The sequence below is a fragment of the Anoplophora glabripennis genome, unplaced genomic scaffold, assembly GCF_000390285.2.
Source record: "Anoplophora glabripennis isolate ALB-LARVAE unplaced genomic scaffold, Agla_2.0 scaffold891, whole genome shotgun sequence".
In the NCBI taxonomy this organism is placed as follows: Eukaryota; Metazoa; Arthropoda; class Insecta; order Coleoptera; family Cerambycidae; genus Anoplophora; species Anoplophora glabripennis.
In genome coordinates, this window is record NW_019417089.1 from 13,241 (window position 1) to 32,837 (window position 19,597).

Below are 19,597 nucleotides of genomic sequence, written 5' to 3' on the forward strand. Positions count from 1 at the left end.
CTTGAAACAAATATCATGTAACTTGTTAATGTAGTAGCTATCACCTAAATGGACACTATTCCAGATAATTACGAAACCTTCAGCATAATTAATTATGCGCCTGATAGATACTTTTGCAAAATTTCAGTTCATTTTACCACATAGTTTCTGAGTTATGCTTAATCAAAGTTGGCTATGTTTAGTAAGGCTTAATGATGTTTTCATTCAAGAAACTGTTCAAATTTTAGGCAAGACTAATTAATTTGTATATATAACAATCTGGAAAGGATTGGTCAGCTAGGATTAAAGATATTAATACTTAAACTTTTAAGTTTTTCATGTGATTATTCACATAAATCAAACGCGGAAACGTCGCACATTGAAGAACGGTTAGTTTGCTCGTGCTCTGTCATTCTACAGATTTTTTAACAAACATTTTTTGTTTCAGTTTGCATTTTTCGTTTAAAGAAACTAATAAAATAAATGATACAATTAGGCTGATTCCTGCAAAAATTTTTAAAAACTTGCCAAATGATTGTAATAAATAAATAAATAAGTTTCCATCAATCTTTGTCACACACAGCTGCGCTCTGTACTTGAGATATAACTACCTTAAATCTACTTTCATTTATTTAAATAATTACAAATTTTTAATGTTAAAAAATTAAATAGATTTTATTTTTCAGAGTCACCATCTCCCTCATGGAGTGAATGTAGTGAATGTTTAGCAGCAGTAAGACAGGTTGTGGCAGGTTTAGTGGAATTCATCCATCAGCATGGCAGTAGAAAATTACAGGATACAACCCATTCTCAACATGCTAAATATAAAATTAGTATGTGTCGTGATTTAACTTTAAGAGGAAGTTGCCCTAGGGGCACTAATTGCACATTTGCACATTCTAATGAGGAATTGGAGAAATATAGAGCAAAGGTAGATATAAATATTTGTTTTATCATTCAGTGATATTCGATATAATGTCTAATGACACTTACAGTATACGATAATTCAATCAACAAAGAAATTAAATAAAAAATTTAGATAAATTTGGAACGAATACACTGAAGATGAATTTTTCGAGACAAAACGTCTTGAGTCTGGTTCGGACTGTGGCAGTACACTATTGGGGGTCATGAAGGCTTGCAAAAAATGTAATAAAATTTTCAGGGTCATATTTAAATAAATGAAGTTGATAATGGTCCTGGAGAGACGAAATGTTACATATAAAAATTGATTATGCCATTCGATAGAAGGCAAAAAGTGGCCATGAGAAAGTGTTATTCTTTTTTCAATATCGCCTCAAACAAGGCTGAAATTAAACAAAAACAGATTTCCAATATTTCGTATTTTTTTTTCAAATATTTCGAAAACTAATCATGTTAGCCTTGATTTTTTAGAGGCATAATGTTGGTCCCCTGATTACGCAACTTTGCCCCCATTTAAGCTACTTCGTACCTCTTACCGTTCCCGAAATCCCTGTAGTGAGAAGCGAATTTGTAACAGCCTGTATAAGGGAAATAATTGAAGAAAACGACATTAAATGAAAACATTTATTACACCATTTATGTGAGCACTATTGATAACGTCTGTAAATACATATAATTACATTACATGGTAATATTATAAAGAGTAGCACTGTGAGATTCCACATGTCATAAAATCCCTGTGTACCAAAATTTAGTGATTCTCGTACAACATGGTTTTGAGATATAAAAAAGGCTTCTTAGGGGCAGATTTCAGGGGGCTGTAACTCCGAAAGAGGGGGCCAGTTGGCAAAAAGAAAAAATACGGGTCCCCTAAATTTGACTTAATAATCTATGACCAAATTTTGTTGCTTAAATTTCCGGACACCCTGTATTGCATTATGCAAAAGAATATCTAAATTCTAAAATAACAGAAAATCATACAAGAAAACAATAAACACAAGCTTCACAAACAACCACAACAGAACATTGCCATGAATGACTGACTTAGCAATGGAATTTACAATTAGACCATTGAACAATGACTTAGATTACCACAGATATNCATACGTTTATAAGCAAACTGCCATTATTTTCTCATGTAGAATCACCCCCTGAAATTTGTCGCACTTATTTACTAACACCCTGTATAACAATCTGGAAAGGATTGACCAGCTAGGATTAAAGATATTAATACTCAAACTTTTAAGTTTTTCATATGATTATTCACATAAATCAAACGCGGAAACGTCGCACATTGAAGAACGGTTAGTTTGCTCGTGCTCAGTCATTCTATAGAATTTTGAACTAAAACCTTTTTTGTTTCAGTTTGCGTTTTTCGTTTAAAGAAACTAATAAAATAAATGATACATTTAGAACGATTCCTGCAAAAATTTTTAAAAACCTGCCAAATGATTGTAATGCATTCACTCTATTTCTAACTTTGTGCCCCGTAAATATAAGTTTTCATCAATCTCTGTCACACACAGCTGCGCTCTGTACAACGTTGCCAGTTGTCGAAACTACGCGACTGAAATATGAGACTTGCTGGAAAGTTTTCAACTTGAACTCTGTACTTGAGATATAACTACCTTAAATCTACTTTCATTTATTTAAATAATTACAAATTTTTAATGTTAATTAAATAGATTTTATTTTTCAGAGTCACCATCTCCCTCATGGAGTGAATGTAGTGAATGTTTAGCAGCAGTAAGATTGTTCGGATTGTTATGCCATGAAATGTATAACTGCTCGCTGCCAATTACAGTCTTATACAGACTTCAGCTTAACTAGGAATCTTTGACTTGCCCTTGTTCTCGGGTTAGATCTTAGGATATTAGACCTCTAGGCTTGCCCTGATGTTTACTTCGGTTCTTGTTAGTGATTCTAAGGCCACTAATGTTTCGCCATTCTTCACTGTAGGCATCTTCAGTGGTGAATGTGAAAGCTTCACCGCAACTGAGTCGCTGTGAGATCAGGTCAAAGATTCGGCATAACGACCCAACAAACCATTGTACTTGAAACAAATATCATGTAACTTGTTAATGTAGTAGCTATCACCTAAATGGACACTATTCCAGATAATTACGAAACCTTCAGCATAATTAATTATGCGCCTGATAGATACTTTTGCAAAATTTCAGTTCATTTTACCACATAGTTTCTGAGTTATGCTTAATCAAAGTTGGCTATGTTTAGTAAGGCTTAATGATGTTTTCATTCAAGAAACTGTTCAAATTTTAGGCAAGACTAATTAATTTGTATATATAACAATCTGGAAAGGATTGGTCAGCTAGGATTAAAGATATTAATACTTAAACTTTTAAGTTTTTCATGTGATTATTCACATAAATCAAACGCGGAAACGTCGCACATTGAAGAACGGTTAGTTTGCTCGTGCTCTGTCATTCTACAGATTTTTTAACAAACATTTTTTGTTTCAGTTTGCATTTTTCGTTTAAAGAAACTAATAAAATAAATGATACAATTAGGCTGATTCCTGCAAAAATTTTTAAAAACTTGCCAAATGATTGTAATAAATAAATAAATNTATCTTGCTGTTACATTTACAGCACAAAAACAGAAATTCAAAAAATTTGGACTTGTGTCACTTTTCTTGCGGGAGTGCAGTTTGTAGATCACGATCCAGAGGTCATGGTAGTCAATGCCCTTAAATGTCACAAATAATGTATTTGTCATTATTATTTATGACATTTATTTTATATATTATCTAATTACAACAGCTTAAATAATAAACTGATGGCATCGATTGCACTGCCTCCTGGTGGTGGTGGACCCTCGTGTCCTATGTACCTAATGTTTTCAGTTTTTCAAGCCTTTTTACAACAACCCGAGTAAAATGTTGCTGAAATTAAAATAAATACAGGGTGCCCTATAGTAAATACAGGGTGTCCCAATGTTCCATGTCCATGGAACCACCGCATACTTGAGGACAAAATATCATCATTAATTTTTATTACAAAAATTTTGATTTTTCTCGCTGTTTCTTTGAGTATACTGAGACTATAAAATTTGAATCTCCTGAGAAGTGTTAAATTTAATCAAGTCGATGAGAAATTGCAATTGAGGATAATTTGCAGAATGAGGGAAATCGGATGCGAGTGTAATACGTCCATATTATTGTCATAGTAGTGACTCAATTATTTACAATAGTACAGTTAAATATAGGTTAAATTTATAAATAAAAAACAATTTCTTTTAGCGGCTAAACGAAGCAATTTCGGATAGAGATAAGTTTTACGAGGGTGAATCAAATATAAACTGAAATTGTTTTACACTTATTTATTATTTAGAAGTTTTTTTTTTTTTGTCAAAATTGCCGTGTGTTGTCATGTTCGAAGGAGGATGTTTCTGATAGGGACAGCTCGTCTTTTACCGTTGTAAGCGGATTTTGTTGCCTCCAACAGCTAGCAGTATAAGCGTACATGGATAATATAGAAAATCAATCAGCAAAACTTCTTTCCAGTCAAAAAAAAAAACAGTCGCAAGAACCTTACCGGCCGAGAGACTGGTTTTACCTTTCACAGGGCAGGTTTTGTCTATCCTTCGCCTTTCCTTACCTGCCAATTTTGATTCTGGAGTATAATAATCCACCCAAGTTTCATCACGACACGAAACGCTTCAAAAAAGTCTCTCGTTCCCATCGAAATCGATTCAGAAGTCTCTCACTGATTTGCAATCGGATGTTTTTTTGATCTTCGGTCAACAACATCAGAAGCCATTGAGCACAGATTTTATTGTAGCCAACCTGAGCTCTTTTCTTTTATTCATTATTTGAGAATCATAACACGTTACGATCCGAAATCTAGCAACCTGATTGGTTTCAATCGAATCGTAACGTGTTATGATTCCGAAATCGTCAATAAAGAAAAGGGCTCTGATTTCTGACGATTGTTTGAGGTCTCATAACTAATATTCACCTTTAAAGCGATTTCGTGAATAGTAAGCCGCCGGTCAGCTTTGCTAATTTGAAATTAAATTTTATACATGATATACCTATTTTTAAATAAAAAAATTCAACATAATTATTGCAAATATAGCAAAAACAACAAAAAAAAAATGAAAAAAAATACAATATTTTTGCGATTTTTTTTTTTAAGTACTTATATTATAGGTAGGATCTTCATACTTGGCTAAAAAAATCTTTTTGATATAATAAAACAACACCAATTTTCGTTAAAATCGGTCCGATAGTTTTTGAGTAATAATTTTGCAATCCAGATTCTTGAAAAAAAATTGAAATTTTTGCAAATTTAACTGAGCCTAAATTAAGACTTCTAGATACTTGAAAATTTTATTGCATAGAAAAGGGCACTCAAACTTTAAAATGCGTTCAGAAAAATTGAAATCCGTTAATTAGGAGAGCCGTGGCAATTGTTTAAACATGCGCAATTTTTGCGCTTATAAACAAATAGAATAACTTTATAAATTCATTATAATTATTTTTTGTAAATTATGCTTTTAAAATACTCGGAAAGACGCTTCTTTTTTAAAAAAACGTGGTGATTCGTTAATTGGTTTCAGAGTTATAGTCGAATAAATTTGACTGGCATTTGTGGCGTAACTACGAGGTCTGGCTGTTTTTTAAACAAATACCTTTGTCATTTCGAGTACTTTCTGGGAGTAAATTTGTAACTTGCGCCCTTGTGCAACCCATATAAAATATTGATTAAAACTATTGGATCCAGCATAAAATTCACGAAAAATGTATGGGAGGTAGTGGTGGTGGGTCAAGAGCTCGGCTACTCTGACCGACTGGAAATTGAAATCGCGTGTTCAACATGGCGCGCTTAAAAATTTTGATTGTCTCGGCTTCTAGTGGTCCGATTTTGATGTTTTTTTTTAAATCTATGTCTTGCGAGCTGAAAAGTCCAAATATCGCATATTCAAATGCAAATTATTGTTAATTATCGACATATTAAGGTATTGATAATTACTACTTTTTAATTTGCTTTACTTTTCTCGTATTTTTCTTTATTCTATTAATAAATATTACTCAAATTTATACAGTTTTTATCCGTATATTGTATTCAATTTGTTTAAGCATTCAAAATTTGTTCAAACAATAATTATATAAATAAATTTTTAAAATCAAATTATCTTAGAACTCCTAATTAATGGATTTCAATTTTTCTGAACGCATTTGAAAGTTCGAGTGCCCTTTTTTATGTGATAAAATTTTCAAGTATCTAGAAGTCTTAATTTAGACTCAGTTAAATTTGCAAAAATCTGGATTGGATCTGGATCTGCAAAATTATTACTCGAAAACTATGGGACCGATTTTAACCGAAAATTGGTGTGATATTTTATTATATCAAAAAGATTTTTTTGGCCAAGTATGAAGATCCTACCTATAATACAGGGTGATTCATTAACAATGGGAAAATCGAAAGCTGAAGATACTACACGTGAAATGGTGACCATTGGCGCAAACATACCTTATGCGAAAGTTGATAGTTTCAGAAATACAGGGTGTTGAAAGTTAAAATTTTAAATGTTTTTTTGCGAATATTCTGAAAATATGTAGGTTAGGAACTTGAAAATTTGTGAAACTATATTTTTTTAGGCGACGAATATGATGCGTGTTGTAATTTCAGCATTGCTCGTAGAGGGCGCCACTTACGACCAATTTTACCAAAAATTTAGTTAATAACTTTTTACCCTGTGTGTCTAACATGAAACTTGATTCAAAACCTGAAAGAGCAATCATTTTTCCATTGTGTATTCTTGTTTCATTTTGGTATCTCAATCCGTTTTCGAGAAAAATCGATTTAACGAACACTATGTTTTGATAATACGAGAAATTAAAAACGAAAGAAACCAAGTGTTTCTTCGTGTTATTACAACAATTTACAATAAAACAAATGGAATTCGTAATAATGATTTAAAGTCAGTGTTCGAAGAATCCACCGTTGACATTTACACACTTTACACAACGTTTTCTGAGAGATCTTCGAGTTTGAAACAACATATTGGGATTGCGTTTGACTTCGTTGGCAGCGATTTGTATTCTTTGCCACAACTCTTCACACGAACCAATAGATTCTTCCAAATAGAAAAATGAAGAGGATTGAAGTCCGGACTTCTGGGTGGCCAAGTAAAAATGCTTCCACGGCTTGAAGAAGTTCCACTTTATTTAAGAAGAGACATGTGGTTCATGCACGACGGAGCTCCACCGCATTTTTCTTGGCCAGTGCGTGCATATTTAGATGCAGTTTTTCCAAATCGCTGGATTGGCCATGTAAGCATTTTTGCTTGGCCATCCAGAAGTCCGGACTTCAATCCTCTTGATTTTTCTATTTGGTCTCGAATGAAAGATATAGTTTACAAAGAATCTATTGGCTCGTGTGAAGAGTTGTGGCAAAGAATACAAATCGCTGCCAACGAAGTCAGACGCAATCCCAATATGTTGTTTCAAACTCGAAGATCTCTCAGAAAACGTGTAAAGTGTATCAGTGTCAACGGTGGATTCTTCGAACAATTACTTTAAATCATAATTACGTATTTTATTTGTTTTATTGTTAATTGTTGTAATAACACGAAGAAACACTTGGTTTGTTTCGCTTTTAATTTCTCATATTATCAAAACATAGTGTTCGTTAAATCGATTTTTCTCGAAAACGGATCGAGATACCGAAATGAAACAAGAGTACATAATTAATGGAAAAATGATTGCTCTTTCAGGTTTTGAATCAAGTTTCATAAAGGGTAAAAAATTATTAACTAAATTTTCGGTAAAACTGGTCGTAAATGGCGCCCTCTATGAGCAATGCTGAAATTACAACACGCATCTCATTCGTCGCCTAAAAAAATATAGTTTCACAAATTTTCAAGTTCCTAACCTACATATTTTCAAAATAATCGCAAAAAAACGATTTAAAATTTTAACTTTTAACACCCTGTATTTCCGAAACTATTAACTTTCAGATAAGGCAATCGTCACCGTTTCACGTGTAGTATCTTCAGCTTTCGACTTTCCCATTGTTAATGAATCACCCTTTATAAGTACTTTTAAAAAATCACAAATATTGTAATTTTTTTCACTTTTTTTTGTTTTTGCTATATTTGCAATAATTATGTTAATTACGAATCTTTTTTCCTCTTCAAACTTTCTCTAAAATGAATAGTTTTTGAACCGCGTTGAAAAAAAGAGAAAAAAAATGGAATTTTTTCCAATTTTTTCACTATTTGTTTAATAATAAGTTTAGCACAAGTTCTGAAGCACGCGCATACTGAAATTATGTTTTGTTATAACATTTTGCAGCCATTAAAGCAAAAACTAGGGGTACTATATAAAACACTACTACTGTATAACAAAGTTATACATTTTTAAAATTAATTCTTAAATTCCTTTTATGAAAAACATTTTCTTTTTATTTCAGAATAGAAAGTCTATAAACAGAAGTAAAGAACATCGTGTGGAGAATCAGTCTCCTACAGACAAGAACTACCAACAGACAGATGATTATTACTCTATACCTAATACAACCACGGTAAGCCCCGTCCCGATACCTATACAAATTCCTCGTATGAGCTATGATGTTCCTTATCATCCCAATCAAAGTTACCCACCAAGTCAACCATTTTCTCAAGCCATATACCAACCACAGGCCGGTACATTTCCAATTCACGAAATGTACACCTCTAACCCGAGTAATGTGGTACTAGCCAATGGTGGTCAATTTTACCCTACTCAACAAACTGAATATGCGAACATTAATCATCACGCTCCACAAAACGTGGATATCGTTAAGAGACCCAATTGGGATGTAATGGTGAGTTGCTATTAATTCCGTGACCCCTCTCTTGTGATTACATTGCATTTCATTTCTTTCCAGATGAAAAATCAGAATTACCAGCAGACTCAAAAAACTAATCGCGTGTCTACGAAGACCCTTGCCGAACTCCATCAAAGGAAACAAGAAGTGATATCGCAGCTCGAGAAGGTAGTAGGAAAAAATGCCGCTACTGAAATATCCAATACGGCTAGTAGTCTCGCGCGGCAAGAATCGCAACATGACTTGGATAGTCCCACGTCTCCCTACAATTTTTGGTCGGGACAAATCAATTCCGGACCTACCTTCGTTAGATCTGACTCTATATTGGCCGCAGACGATGATTGCGTACCTTACGATTATCCCGCTATTAATAAATATGGTCCGATTTCTCGTATGCATAAGGACAACGGCATCAGCCAATCTGCGCCTTATAGAGATTCTTCGTCTTTGGTAAATATTGAAGTGTTCTAAAATTCATATATGACGTGCAATACGTTCCGTTAATAATTCACTCGTTTCTATAAATTTTAAGATAAGGAGGCCAATGTCATCAGCTAGTCCCGTTGCTTCTTGGTATTACAATAACAACAACCACTTTCATCAACCCATACCTACTAGTCATAATGTGGTTGGACCGCCGGGAAATGGAATGACTGATGGATACGTAGCTTATGGTGAGTCATCGATCAGATTTGGTTATTCGGTTTCAGCATTAAGGGGGGAAACGCACATTGGGAGGCTGATTTTCAGACGTTTCTCATGGATTTTTTTTGAGGGATAAATTGATTAGAATTTGATGAAACTTTGACATTATTTTATCAATATTTTCAACTATATTTACAAATTTTTCAACGCAAGAACAACAATTGAAAATGCCGTAGTTATAGGCTGTTGTTCACCGAAGGTCATCGTGCAAGTTGGTTGTTCAAGGGAAATGTGGAGGTCGCAATTTTGATCTGAAAGCAAAATGGTTGTTTTCCTGGATTATTAACATGTTTTCTAAGAATATGAACGTCATTGCGGGTCAAAATTTTGAAAATTGAAGTTTTAACACGTTTGCAAAAAATGTATTGATTTTAACCATTTTCTTCCACTCATTTTGAATTAAAAACTCTTAAAATTATGTGGTTCATGTTCTTTGTAATTTCATAAAAAAAAACATACTTTCAGTTTTTATAACGATCGGTTCATAACTTTTTGAGCTGGAGTTCGCTTGAACCAAAAATATGCATTTGAAGACTTCTGAAAACTAGAAATTTGAAAAAGTTGTCAATAATATAGAGTACTTTCCAATCAATCAGCGATTTCAGCACCATATAGGCATCATTTTCAGCTTGCATCTGTCCTATTCTTGTTTAATAAGTGGTAGCGTAATCGGTCAAGCATGTCGTGGCAAGCATTTCTTGGCTAGACTTGCTATTCTGGTCCAGGTTCGATCCCTGGCGTCGGCACTGACATTATCGATGGATAATGGATGTTTGTCCCCGTTTTTTCAAGTGCAACCCCCTTCCGCACAGCCGTTGGCTTTGTATTTAGGGGTTGTCTCATTTCTGTGGTGTGTTTTGTTACGTTAAAAAAAAAATAAGTGACTAGACTACCTGAACAAGCGCTGCTTCCTACCTGCTGCGCCCGAGCGCAGACCTGATGGGCGTTTGGTTATAGGCTCAAAATTGAAATCAATAGGAACTTTGTTTTGAAATATTTGAAGCATTTGAGTAGTTATATTAACAATGTATGCAATAAAAAAAATCCAATTTTTTGACCCTCCTAATGTGGTTCCCCTCCTTGAGTTGCTTCTCCAAAATTTGAAACACCACAAGGTGTTCTACAGGGTGTGCACAAATTTCACCGACAACGTTTGACGGCATATTCACGACGATAAATAAATACGATCTAAGCAAAAAAAGTTAAATAAAAAATGTTTGGTTTTTGAGTTACACACCACCATGAGTAGAGTTCCTGGTGCGTTTTTTTTTTTTTTGGTGATATCCCCAGTAGGCCTAATCCACATGTGAAGCACTGTTGACTAAATTTAGTGCATTCTCCCTCGCTTCGCTATCCCTGATGGACCAAGAACTGTCTCCGTATCTTCCTCTTCATCACTGTCTTGCAGATCAACAGCCGAATTGTCGCAGGTACCTACCATTGCAATTCGTGCAGATAAGGGAGCACTTTAGTCCAGCCTTTCTGCATCCACAGACTCCCCGACATCCGTTTTTACATTTGCAAGAAATTAGTTTTAGCAAGTTTGCTGGAGCTGGGGGCTCGAGTATGGTGACAGCATTCTTGCTTTTTTCCATCCCCACCGCTCTGCATTTTTTCCAACTCCATATCACTGCTGAACCTGGTGATAGGAACGAATGTTGTCGTGCTACTGCTTTTGTCGGTGGCAGCGATGCAATATTAAATTTACTGGTATCGTTCCAAAGGAACGAAATCTAGCACCTATAGCATACTGATGAGGACAGTCTGAAACATGTATACAGGGTGTTGCAAAATGTTGTTCAGAGAATTCTAGAGCAGATTCTATATCTAAAAATACGAACAAAAAATGCTATAAACGTAGGTCCGCAAATGCTTCGTTTTCGAAATAGATGTCTAAAATAAAAAAATGTGTTTTTTACTGATAATTTCTAAATTTTTCATTGGAAATCGTTTAAATTTGGGTCAATACATTTATAACCTTATTGCCTGACAATGTGAAGTGTATTAATTGATGAAATCAGTAGCATTATCCATGAATTTTGTGAGATAAGTCTTTATCTCTTTAGGACGGTACAGAATTGACTTATCTGCATAATATTTCTTTGTTCTCAGGTTCTCCTCAACTGATCTTGCACTCAAGACTACAAGATCCTTCTAAAGAGCTTATAGCTGAATCTCAAAGAGTTAAACTTCAGCTGCGTAACTTAGAGAGGCAGTTAAATGATTTGAAACTGGCCACACAGGGCGTAACAAATTTGAGTGAGAGTGAACGGCTCACTCAGGAACTTCAACTGATTGAGCAGGGTATACAAGAGAAACAAAAAGAGGCCTGTTTGGTAAGATAAATTCCTCTACAACAGCGAATGTATTTTTATATTAGAAAATTGTTTTGCAATTACAGTTTTTACTGTTTTGTATGAGGTCGCGATTTGAGTATAAAAAACTCAATGTAGTTGCTTGATCTCTCTCCAGATAGCGGTAAAGACATTTTGCTAAGAATTTTGGCCTCTGTGACTGTTTTTTATATATAAAGTATATAAAATGTTTCGCAATTTTTTCACCAATCTAGTGATCATGTAGCACGTCTCAAAATTAATTGGTTATCAACGATATAGAAGTGCGTAGCATACACATGGCAGAATTTGAAGCAAAATATTACCCATTAATAAATTAACTCCGAGACTCTTAAGTTAAATAGATCGGACGGTGTGGAAATCCTAGGAGAACTGCCTGTTTGAAGATCTCACTAGATTTCGACACTTTTACTTCGATCCCACCCACTTTGGGTGCAGAAGTTTTGCCAATTCAGACTATTAAGGGCAAAGCAGGTGTCTACTTTATGCCTTAGGTACTTGCCATCTTGTCGATTCGATCCCCCCCCCCCTCTCCTGAATCTCAGGAACTTTCTAGGGATTATTTTACTATTTCATATTGGTAAGTATGTTACAAAACCGAATATAACCCTATTTTTACACCTTCCTTCGACATACGTCTCTGAAGGAGGGAAGCCTTCGCTGACCTAATTCATTTGTTTTTTCGAGAAAGAAAAGACTTCGAAAAACTTCTATTAACTATCTCTACCTCTATTATTTTCGGCATTAATTTCCTTAAAACATTATGACAGTATATGGCGGTGTTTTGAATTCCTATGTCTATTCCTTCTTATTTTTGCGGGTATATACCTGAGGAGCCCATGAAGAACAAATATCGTTATTCCTTTCTTGTTGTCCCAAAAAGATTCTTATCAGATGGCCAGAAATGTTTGCAAGTCTACTTATTCAATGTACTTTCTAGAATGTATGATGATGGCCTTCTTCTAAGTGGCAACGACGGCTAAGTTTTGTAAATTTATTACCTTTGGTAACGAAAGTTTTGCAGACATAACTCTCTTGATGACTTTATGAGGTGACTCTAAATCTACTCGAAATCCCTTACTTTTCAGTATTTGTTGCCTGGAAGAGGCTAATATTTATTAAACTAAAACTAATTATTAAATTATAACATGTTTTGGTTTTTACAATATACAGGGTGTTCCAATTAAAACATCCCAGCTGGAAAATATCAGAATTGAAAAAAAAAACAAAAGAAACCTGAGACGTCGATTTTTATTTCAAGGGAAACACTTGATGGCGTAAGTTTTGGTGTCCTGGAAGCTACCCCTCAGGCAGGGGCGTAAAATACCCTTAAACATTAAATGGCACCCTATGTAGAGTGACGCCTCATTTTAAAGCCTTTTCAATTCTGCTCACGATGATATATTTTTAAATTTAGGTTTCGATGTGACAATAAAATTATCACTTAAAGAATAAGACAAAATGACAGAATATTATTTTATTAAATGTTCGAATTGGTTTTCATCGGCCTCCATACAATATTAAAATATTTGCTCCACTTCCAAAGGAACATTTCGAAGCATTTTGGGCGTTATCTGATGACATTCTTCAACAAGCTCCTCAAGTGAGTTCAGTCGTGTTGCATAAATTTTCGACTTTAAGTGCCCCCATAGAAAAAAGTCTAGGGGCGTTAGATCTGGCGATCTGGGAGGCTGCTCAATTGAACTTCTGCGTCCGATTCAGTCATTAAGAAAATCACACATTGCGTATGAGTTTAATAAAAAATGTGTGGACTTTCATCACTCCAGTAGCGGCAATTATGGTGGTTGACTTAACCATCCAGTTGGAAAGTACATTCATCGGAAAAACAGATTGAGTGGAGCCCGATCACTCAGTTCTTCACAGAACTGCAAGCGGCGATCAGGATTTTCTTCATTAATTTCTTGAGCCAAATTAATTTTGTATGGGTGGCACTTACGAATTTTTAAGATTCGGCGGCAACTAGATACAAAAATTCCTAAACTTGCAAGTACTTGCAAGTTTCCGGAGACTCAAATTTGGTTCCATTGCGATGTGACCCAGGACAGCTCCCTTACCCTCATTACGTACGACCTGTTCACGTTGCTGCTTTCTATTTGCAACCTATACAGCTTCTGAAAATTTATGCACTAAATCCAGGACATACCGATGCGAAGTATTTTTGTCAGGATGATGATCATTAAAAATCGATTTTCTTGTAGAACAAATTAATTATTTCCACTTTAAGCAATTGTATAAACCATTTTTACGAATTGGAATTCAATCGATTTTGTGATGATTTTACGGGATATTGTCTCGACAAGACAAGACGAGGCAATATTGTCTCATTTAAAGTAAAACAGATAAAAAAAGTTGAACGGATAGAGTATGAAGTTTATGTATTGATAAATGCTTCAAAATGTTCATTCGGAAGTGGAGCAAAGATTTTATTATTGTGTGGAAGGTGGAGGAAAACCAATTTGAACACTTAATAAAATAACATCCTTTCGTTTCATTCATATTCATTTCTTGACATCCAAATTAAAATTTAAAAAGTCGTTTGTCGTCGTGAGCAAAATTGAAAAAGCCTTAAAATGAGGTGTCACTCAACATAGGGTGCTATTTAAAGTTTAAGGGTATTTTATGCCCCTGCTTAAAGGATAACTTCCAAGACACCAAAACTTACGCCACCACGTGTCCCCCTTGAAAAGAAAATCGATGTATCTCAGGTTTTTTGTTTTTTTTTTAATTCCGATATTTTACAGGTGGGATATTTTAATTGGAACACCCTGTATAGAATCATTATCAAATGGACAAATTAAAATTAACATGTTTTCCAAAAAAAAAATATGACTACCAAATTGACATATAAATTTAATCATTTTATTATTTGAAAAGCCTGAATTGCGATAATAAGCTTCACTACTTGTTACAGAACAAGATAGTCCATTCCTTAAATCAAGTCATGGGTAATTATAACAATGGCAACCCAACAGTTGGCACTTCAGAAGAGGCCATGTATGAAGCTGATATCGCTAATGATATGCGGGAATTAGAATTGAGACTGCAAGAGGAACTAGAGGAGTGGAGCGGAGAAGATTCACCTAAATGAAAAGTAAGCTTTCCATCTCAGTAAAGCCTCTTCGTTTCAATGCAAATCTCCATCCGTACTGATATATGGTGATTTTTAACTTGTAAGATTAATTTTGATACTTTTTAACTAATTATTTAGTTATGCCTTTTAAATATGTTTGTTATATTTTTTTTAAAATGATTATACACGAGATCAAATTATTGAACATCATCAAAGGAAACGAGCAATTAATGTCTTTTCCTGGATTCTTCTGTTAATTTCCAACGTAAATTCGGTCTTTATTGAAAGTTTATTTAAAGATATCGTGCTGATTTCGAACTTTTCCATTGCCACTTACAAAAAAAAAAAAAACATATTTAGTCTACATTTCACCACGTCGGCTACATTTTTAAGGTAAAAATTTAAATTTGAAAAGTCAAAACATGATATTGCTTAGAAAATGTCTCCATTTAAAAAAAAAATTAAGACCAGGATGAATGCAACAAAATAATTATACAAGCACTAATTTTTTTTTAATAGATATATTATTAACAAATGAATAAAACGGTATTTGTTGACTAACAGTTTGGGTGGATTCAGCAATAAAGTATAATTTTTAAAGTGAATGGATCAGCAATTCCACAAACTTAAAAAAACGTTATAAAAAAATAATCAAAAAGGAGCTTTTCAGAACAAAGTACTAGTCAAGTAAAGTCATACATTTTCTTGTATTTTTTTTTTACATTTTATGTTGTCAGTGGAATGATTTCCTCATTTTTTTATTTTTTAATGATAATGAAACCATTGTTTCTATCAGTTGTCCTTGAATGATATCAGCGTTGTGACATATGGTGTTCTAGTTTGTGGAATTCTTTATGTACAGGGTATAGCAAAATTACCGGAATGGCAGAATAACTCGGTGGGAGAGCATTTTAGAAAAAAATGTTATATACAAAAGTTTCAGGATTTCGCCCTGGCTATCCGAAGATGACCTTGAAGATCATTTCAAGGTCAAATGTGATTTTTCAAATGGGACCCTATACTTTTGACCCCAGAAATAAAAAGAGCAGAAAATTTTACGTTCAGATATGACCTTGAGTGACCCCTCGTTTTTGACCTTGGCGCCCCCACAAGGTCAAACTAACAAAAGTACAGGAACAGCAGAATAACTTGGCGGGAGGGCATTTTAGAGAAAAATGTTAAATACAAAAGTCAATGTCAAGGTCACCATCGGATAGCCAGTTAGAAATCCTGAAACTTTTGTATTTAACATTTTTCTCTAAAATACTCTCCCGCCGAGTTATTCTGCCGTTCCTGTACTTTCGTTAGTTTGACCTTGTGGGGCCCCAAGGTCAAAAGGGAGGAGTCACTTAAGGTCATATATGAACGTAACATTTTCCGTTCTTTTCATTTCTGGGGTCAAAAGTATAGGGTCACATTTGAGAAATCACATTTGACCTTGAAATGATCTTCAAGGTCAATGTCAAGGTCACCATCGGATAGCCAGGGAGAAATCCTGGAACATATTTTTCTCTAAAATGCTCTCCCGCCGAGTTATTCTGCCATTCCGATACTTTCGCTATACCCTGTATATTTTTTAGGGGATTATCAAAATTTTTAATTCCTATGGAATATTTTATTTGACTGTTGATATGTTGCATAACAAATATTTACCATTAACATAAATTTAAAAATGCATAATCAATTTTTATTGTTAAAAAACATATTAAACGTATAAAGAAATACTGTTTTTGTTATGTAATATTTGAAAAGAATAAAAATTTCGTAAATGGCGCTATCTATGTGCGTTCAACCAAACTACGTAGTGGAAAGTCTTCCGAATGAACAAAATTTCATCAGTTTTAACGAGCTTTGAGCATGGAAACGCACATTGAATAGCGTACAGTAATCAAGTTCTATTTTAAAACCGGTAAAATAGCCTCCGAAACATATTACAAACGGTGTATGGTAAGGAGTTCGCGACAGCTTGCACGATGATGGGGGGACGCATAAGCCGAACGAACAAAATCATCGATCCAGTACGCTCTACGTTTAAGTCTGATCGTTGATTAAACATTATCATGTTAACAGACCGTGTACGTTTGATCGATGGTCAGATTGCAGTGAAAACAGAATTTTATTGCAATACGCAATGTGCGTTTCCATGACAACTATCAAAAACTCGTTTCATGCAAAACATTATAACTTCGTGGTAGATACAGGTATGCTGTTGAAATATTGTTCGGTCGCTAGGAAGGCTTCAAACTATGTAGTTCCGTTGACTGTATATAAATAGCGTCACGTATTTCGCCACAATAAAATCTGTCTTACAACTTAATAGCCAGACTGTGTTATTTCGTAAATTCATTTTTGACAGATACTAAAAAGAAAAATTGAAAATCCTCACTATTATAATAATTCCATTACTTAGAATAACGTCAATGTTGTTTATTTGACTAACTTATATTGCAAGAGTGCTATTTCTATTTAGAAACCTACTTAAAAAAGGGAATTGAAAATGTTAGCATTGAATAATATCTAGAAATTAGATAACACTGTTCACTGTAATTGCCAGTAATTTACTAACAGGTCACCTGAACATTTGGGTTCACAAGTTTTCGTTTCAAAATAGTATTTTTATATATTAGCAGCAATGCGTTATTTTCTTATAACTAGTAAGCCTTTTTCTAAAATGTAAACAGTAAACGTAAAATTAAATGCAGAAGTATATTTTTATTATATAACAGATTTGTGCAATAAAGTTCTTAAGATGGCAATATAGTCACAGATGAAGAGGAAAATTGTCATTTCAGAAATGATCGAAATATTTATGAAAATGTTCATCGGACATTCTTATTCACATTAAATACAACTAAACGATGCATTTCAATTTTAATGAATTTGACGGTTAGTTATTCCAGTTTTATTGGAAAATGAGGTGTAGATTTTGATAAGGTAAAATTTCTATTTTAAACGGTACAATTGAAAAAAATGTGACATTAAAAACACAAAATAGAACTGAGTTTATCTTATACCTTTAAAATCCTTATTCTCTATCTACAGCTCAAACAATGTTGGTGAAATGTCATCTATTTAATCATACTGTGTGTGATTGGTATATCAATATTATGAGTTGATATATTTTATTTGTGTGCATTTGTTTGAAAATGCAACAAGACTAAAGAAATATATAGTGAAGTAATTTTAGTCATTATTTATTTAAGCTCCATATGTGTGTATGTATATTTGTATACCAGGTGACCCGGACCGTAGGACTCAGCCGCAGTTTTCGCTAAATAAAACATTTAGGGTGTCTTGTTTAAATTTTGTCTTAAACGGTGTTACGGTGTTACAACAACAAGGCATATCCACAAAGTAAGAGCACTCAGTTTTTCTAAAATCGAAACAGCGGTACATTTATGAAAAATTTACATATACAATCAAATACTATTTTTCGACATAGTCACCTTCAACTTCAATGCACTTTGTGAGCCTCATCATCGGTAGAAAACCTTTCTCCACCCATAAAAACCTTCTGAGAAGAGAAAAGATGAAAATGGAAAGGTGTCAGGTCAGGGCTGTGAGCGGGGTGGTTAATGATGTTCCAACTGAATAGATCCAAGAGTTGCTTTGTGGTGTTGGCTGTGTGGGGACGTGCATTGTCATTCAACAAGCACACTCCCTTCGTTAATATTCCCCTTCCTTTGGTCTGTATCACCCTCCGTAGTGTTTTCAGAGTTTCACGATACCACGCAGCATTAATTGTTTCTCCCTGCAAAAAATCAATGAATCCCAAAATTCAGATACCATGATTTTCTCCTTTGTTCATCATGAACATTTGTTTTGCCAGGTTTATGCTCGCGACACCACTTGTAAACATTAGTACGATTCCTCGCACCACCTTCATAATCAGTTTTATTTCCGTTAAAAATCTGAAATGGCACCTTTCAGCTGGCTGGATTCGAAATAGCGGTACTCATTTTTTCAACACGCCACTACAACAACAGTTCCCAACACCTTGGCCTTGAATGAAGTGTTGCCAACTTTGTCAAAAACGAAAACCACACAGCATCAGAGTCTCAGTACTCTTACTTTGTGGATATGTCTCGTACATAGAGTCGCTAACATCAATACGAAACATGCTGTAGGGGTAATATGTCTGTCTGTCTATGGTTTGAGTCACCGATGTATATTTGCAGTGTTACAAAGAAATTAAAGAGATATTTTAAGATAAAGTTATGTAATCAAGTTATTAATCATATATGTAAATATTTACGAAAGTGCGTTTAACTTAATATCTTTGTAATATTGGTAATATTGGACATACCTATGTGTATCCGTAGTTTTTATATTCATATAGATAGGTCCGTGAGCTGTCGGGGTACGGAATTTTTAATATGTTATTTAAATGCTTATATATTTTCCAAAGCGGCTGCACAGAGGGTCGCCAGATCGCTGGTTGCAATTCAGTTGGGGAAATGTTATAATGTAACTGTTCTATTATATTTAAAAAAAACATTTTAAGCAGTGTTAATTAAATAGTTCTTTTTTATTTATTTACTAGCAACCAAAACCAAAATTTTCGTCTCAGCTGCAGAATTTGCTTTTTCAGCCAAAGCTTTGAGAATTGTTCTATAAATCGGAAATTTTGGGCTGAAAAGGGGAGATCTGGCAACTCTAGCTGCACAGTAAAATACTTGGAAGGTAGAATTGCTCAAAATGTACATATA

At 34.2% G+C, this 19,597-nt stretch overlaps 1 protein-coding gene across 2 annotated transcripts in view; it reads left to right on the forward strand.

Annotated features, from left to right (window-relative positions):
• The window catches only part of LOC108912638 (roquin-1), a 34,068-nt gene that overhangs the window by 5,054 nt on the left and 9,417 nt on the right, over window positions 1-19,597 (forward strand). The window contains exons 5-10 of one of the 2 annotated variants that reach the window (XM_018717937.1): window positions 666-910; window positions 8,343-8,735; window positions 8,799-9,188; window positions 9,271-9,412; window positions 11,556-11,779; window positions 14,730-14,909. In XM_018717937.1, the coding sequence (XP_018573453.1) occupies window positions 666-910; window positions 8,343-8,735; window positions 8,799-9,188; window positions 9,271-9,412; window positions 11,556-11,779; window positions 14,730-14,906 (1,571 nt within the window). In that variant the 3' untranslated portion in view covers window positions 14,907-14,909. Of the gene's footprint in view, window positions 1-665; window positions 911-8,342; window positions 8,736-8,798; window positions 9,189-9,270; window positions 9,413-11,555; window positions 11,780-14,729; window positions 15,924-19,597 lie in introns of those variants that run through there. The other variant, XM_018717936.2, reaches the window with a different exon arrangement.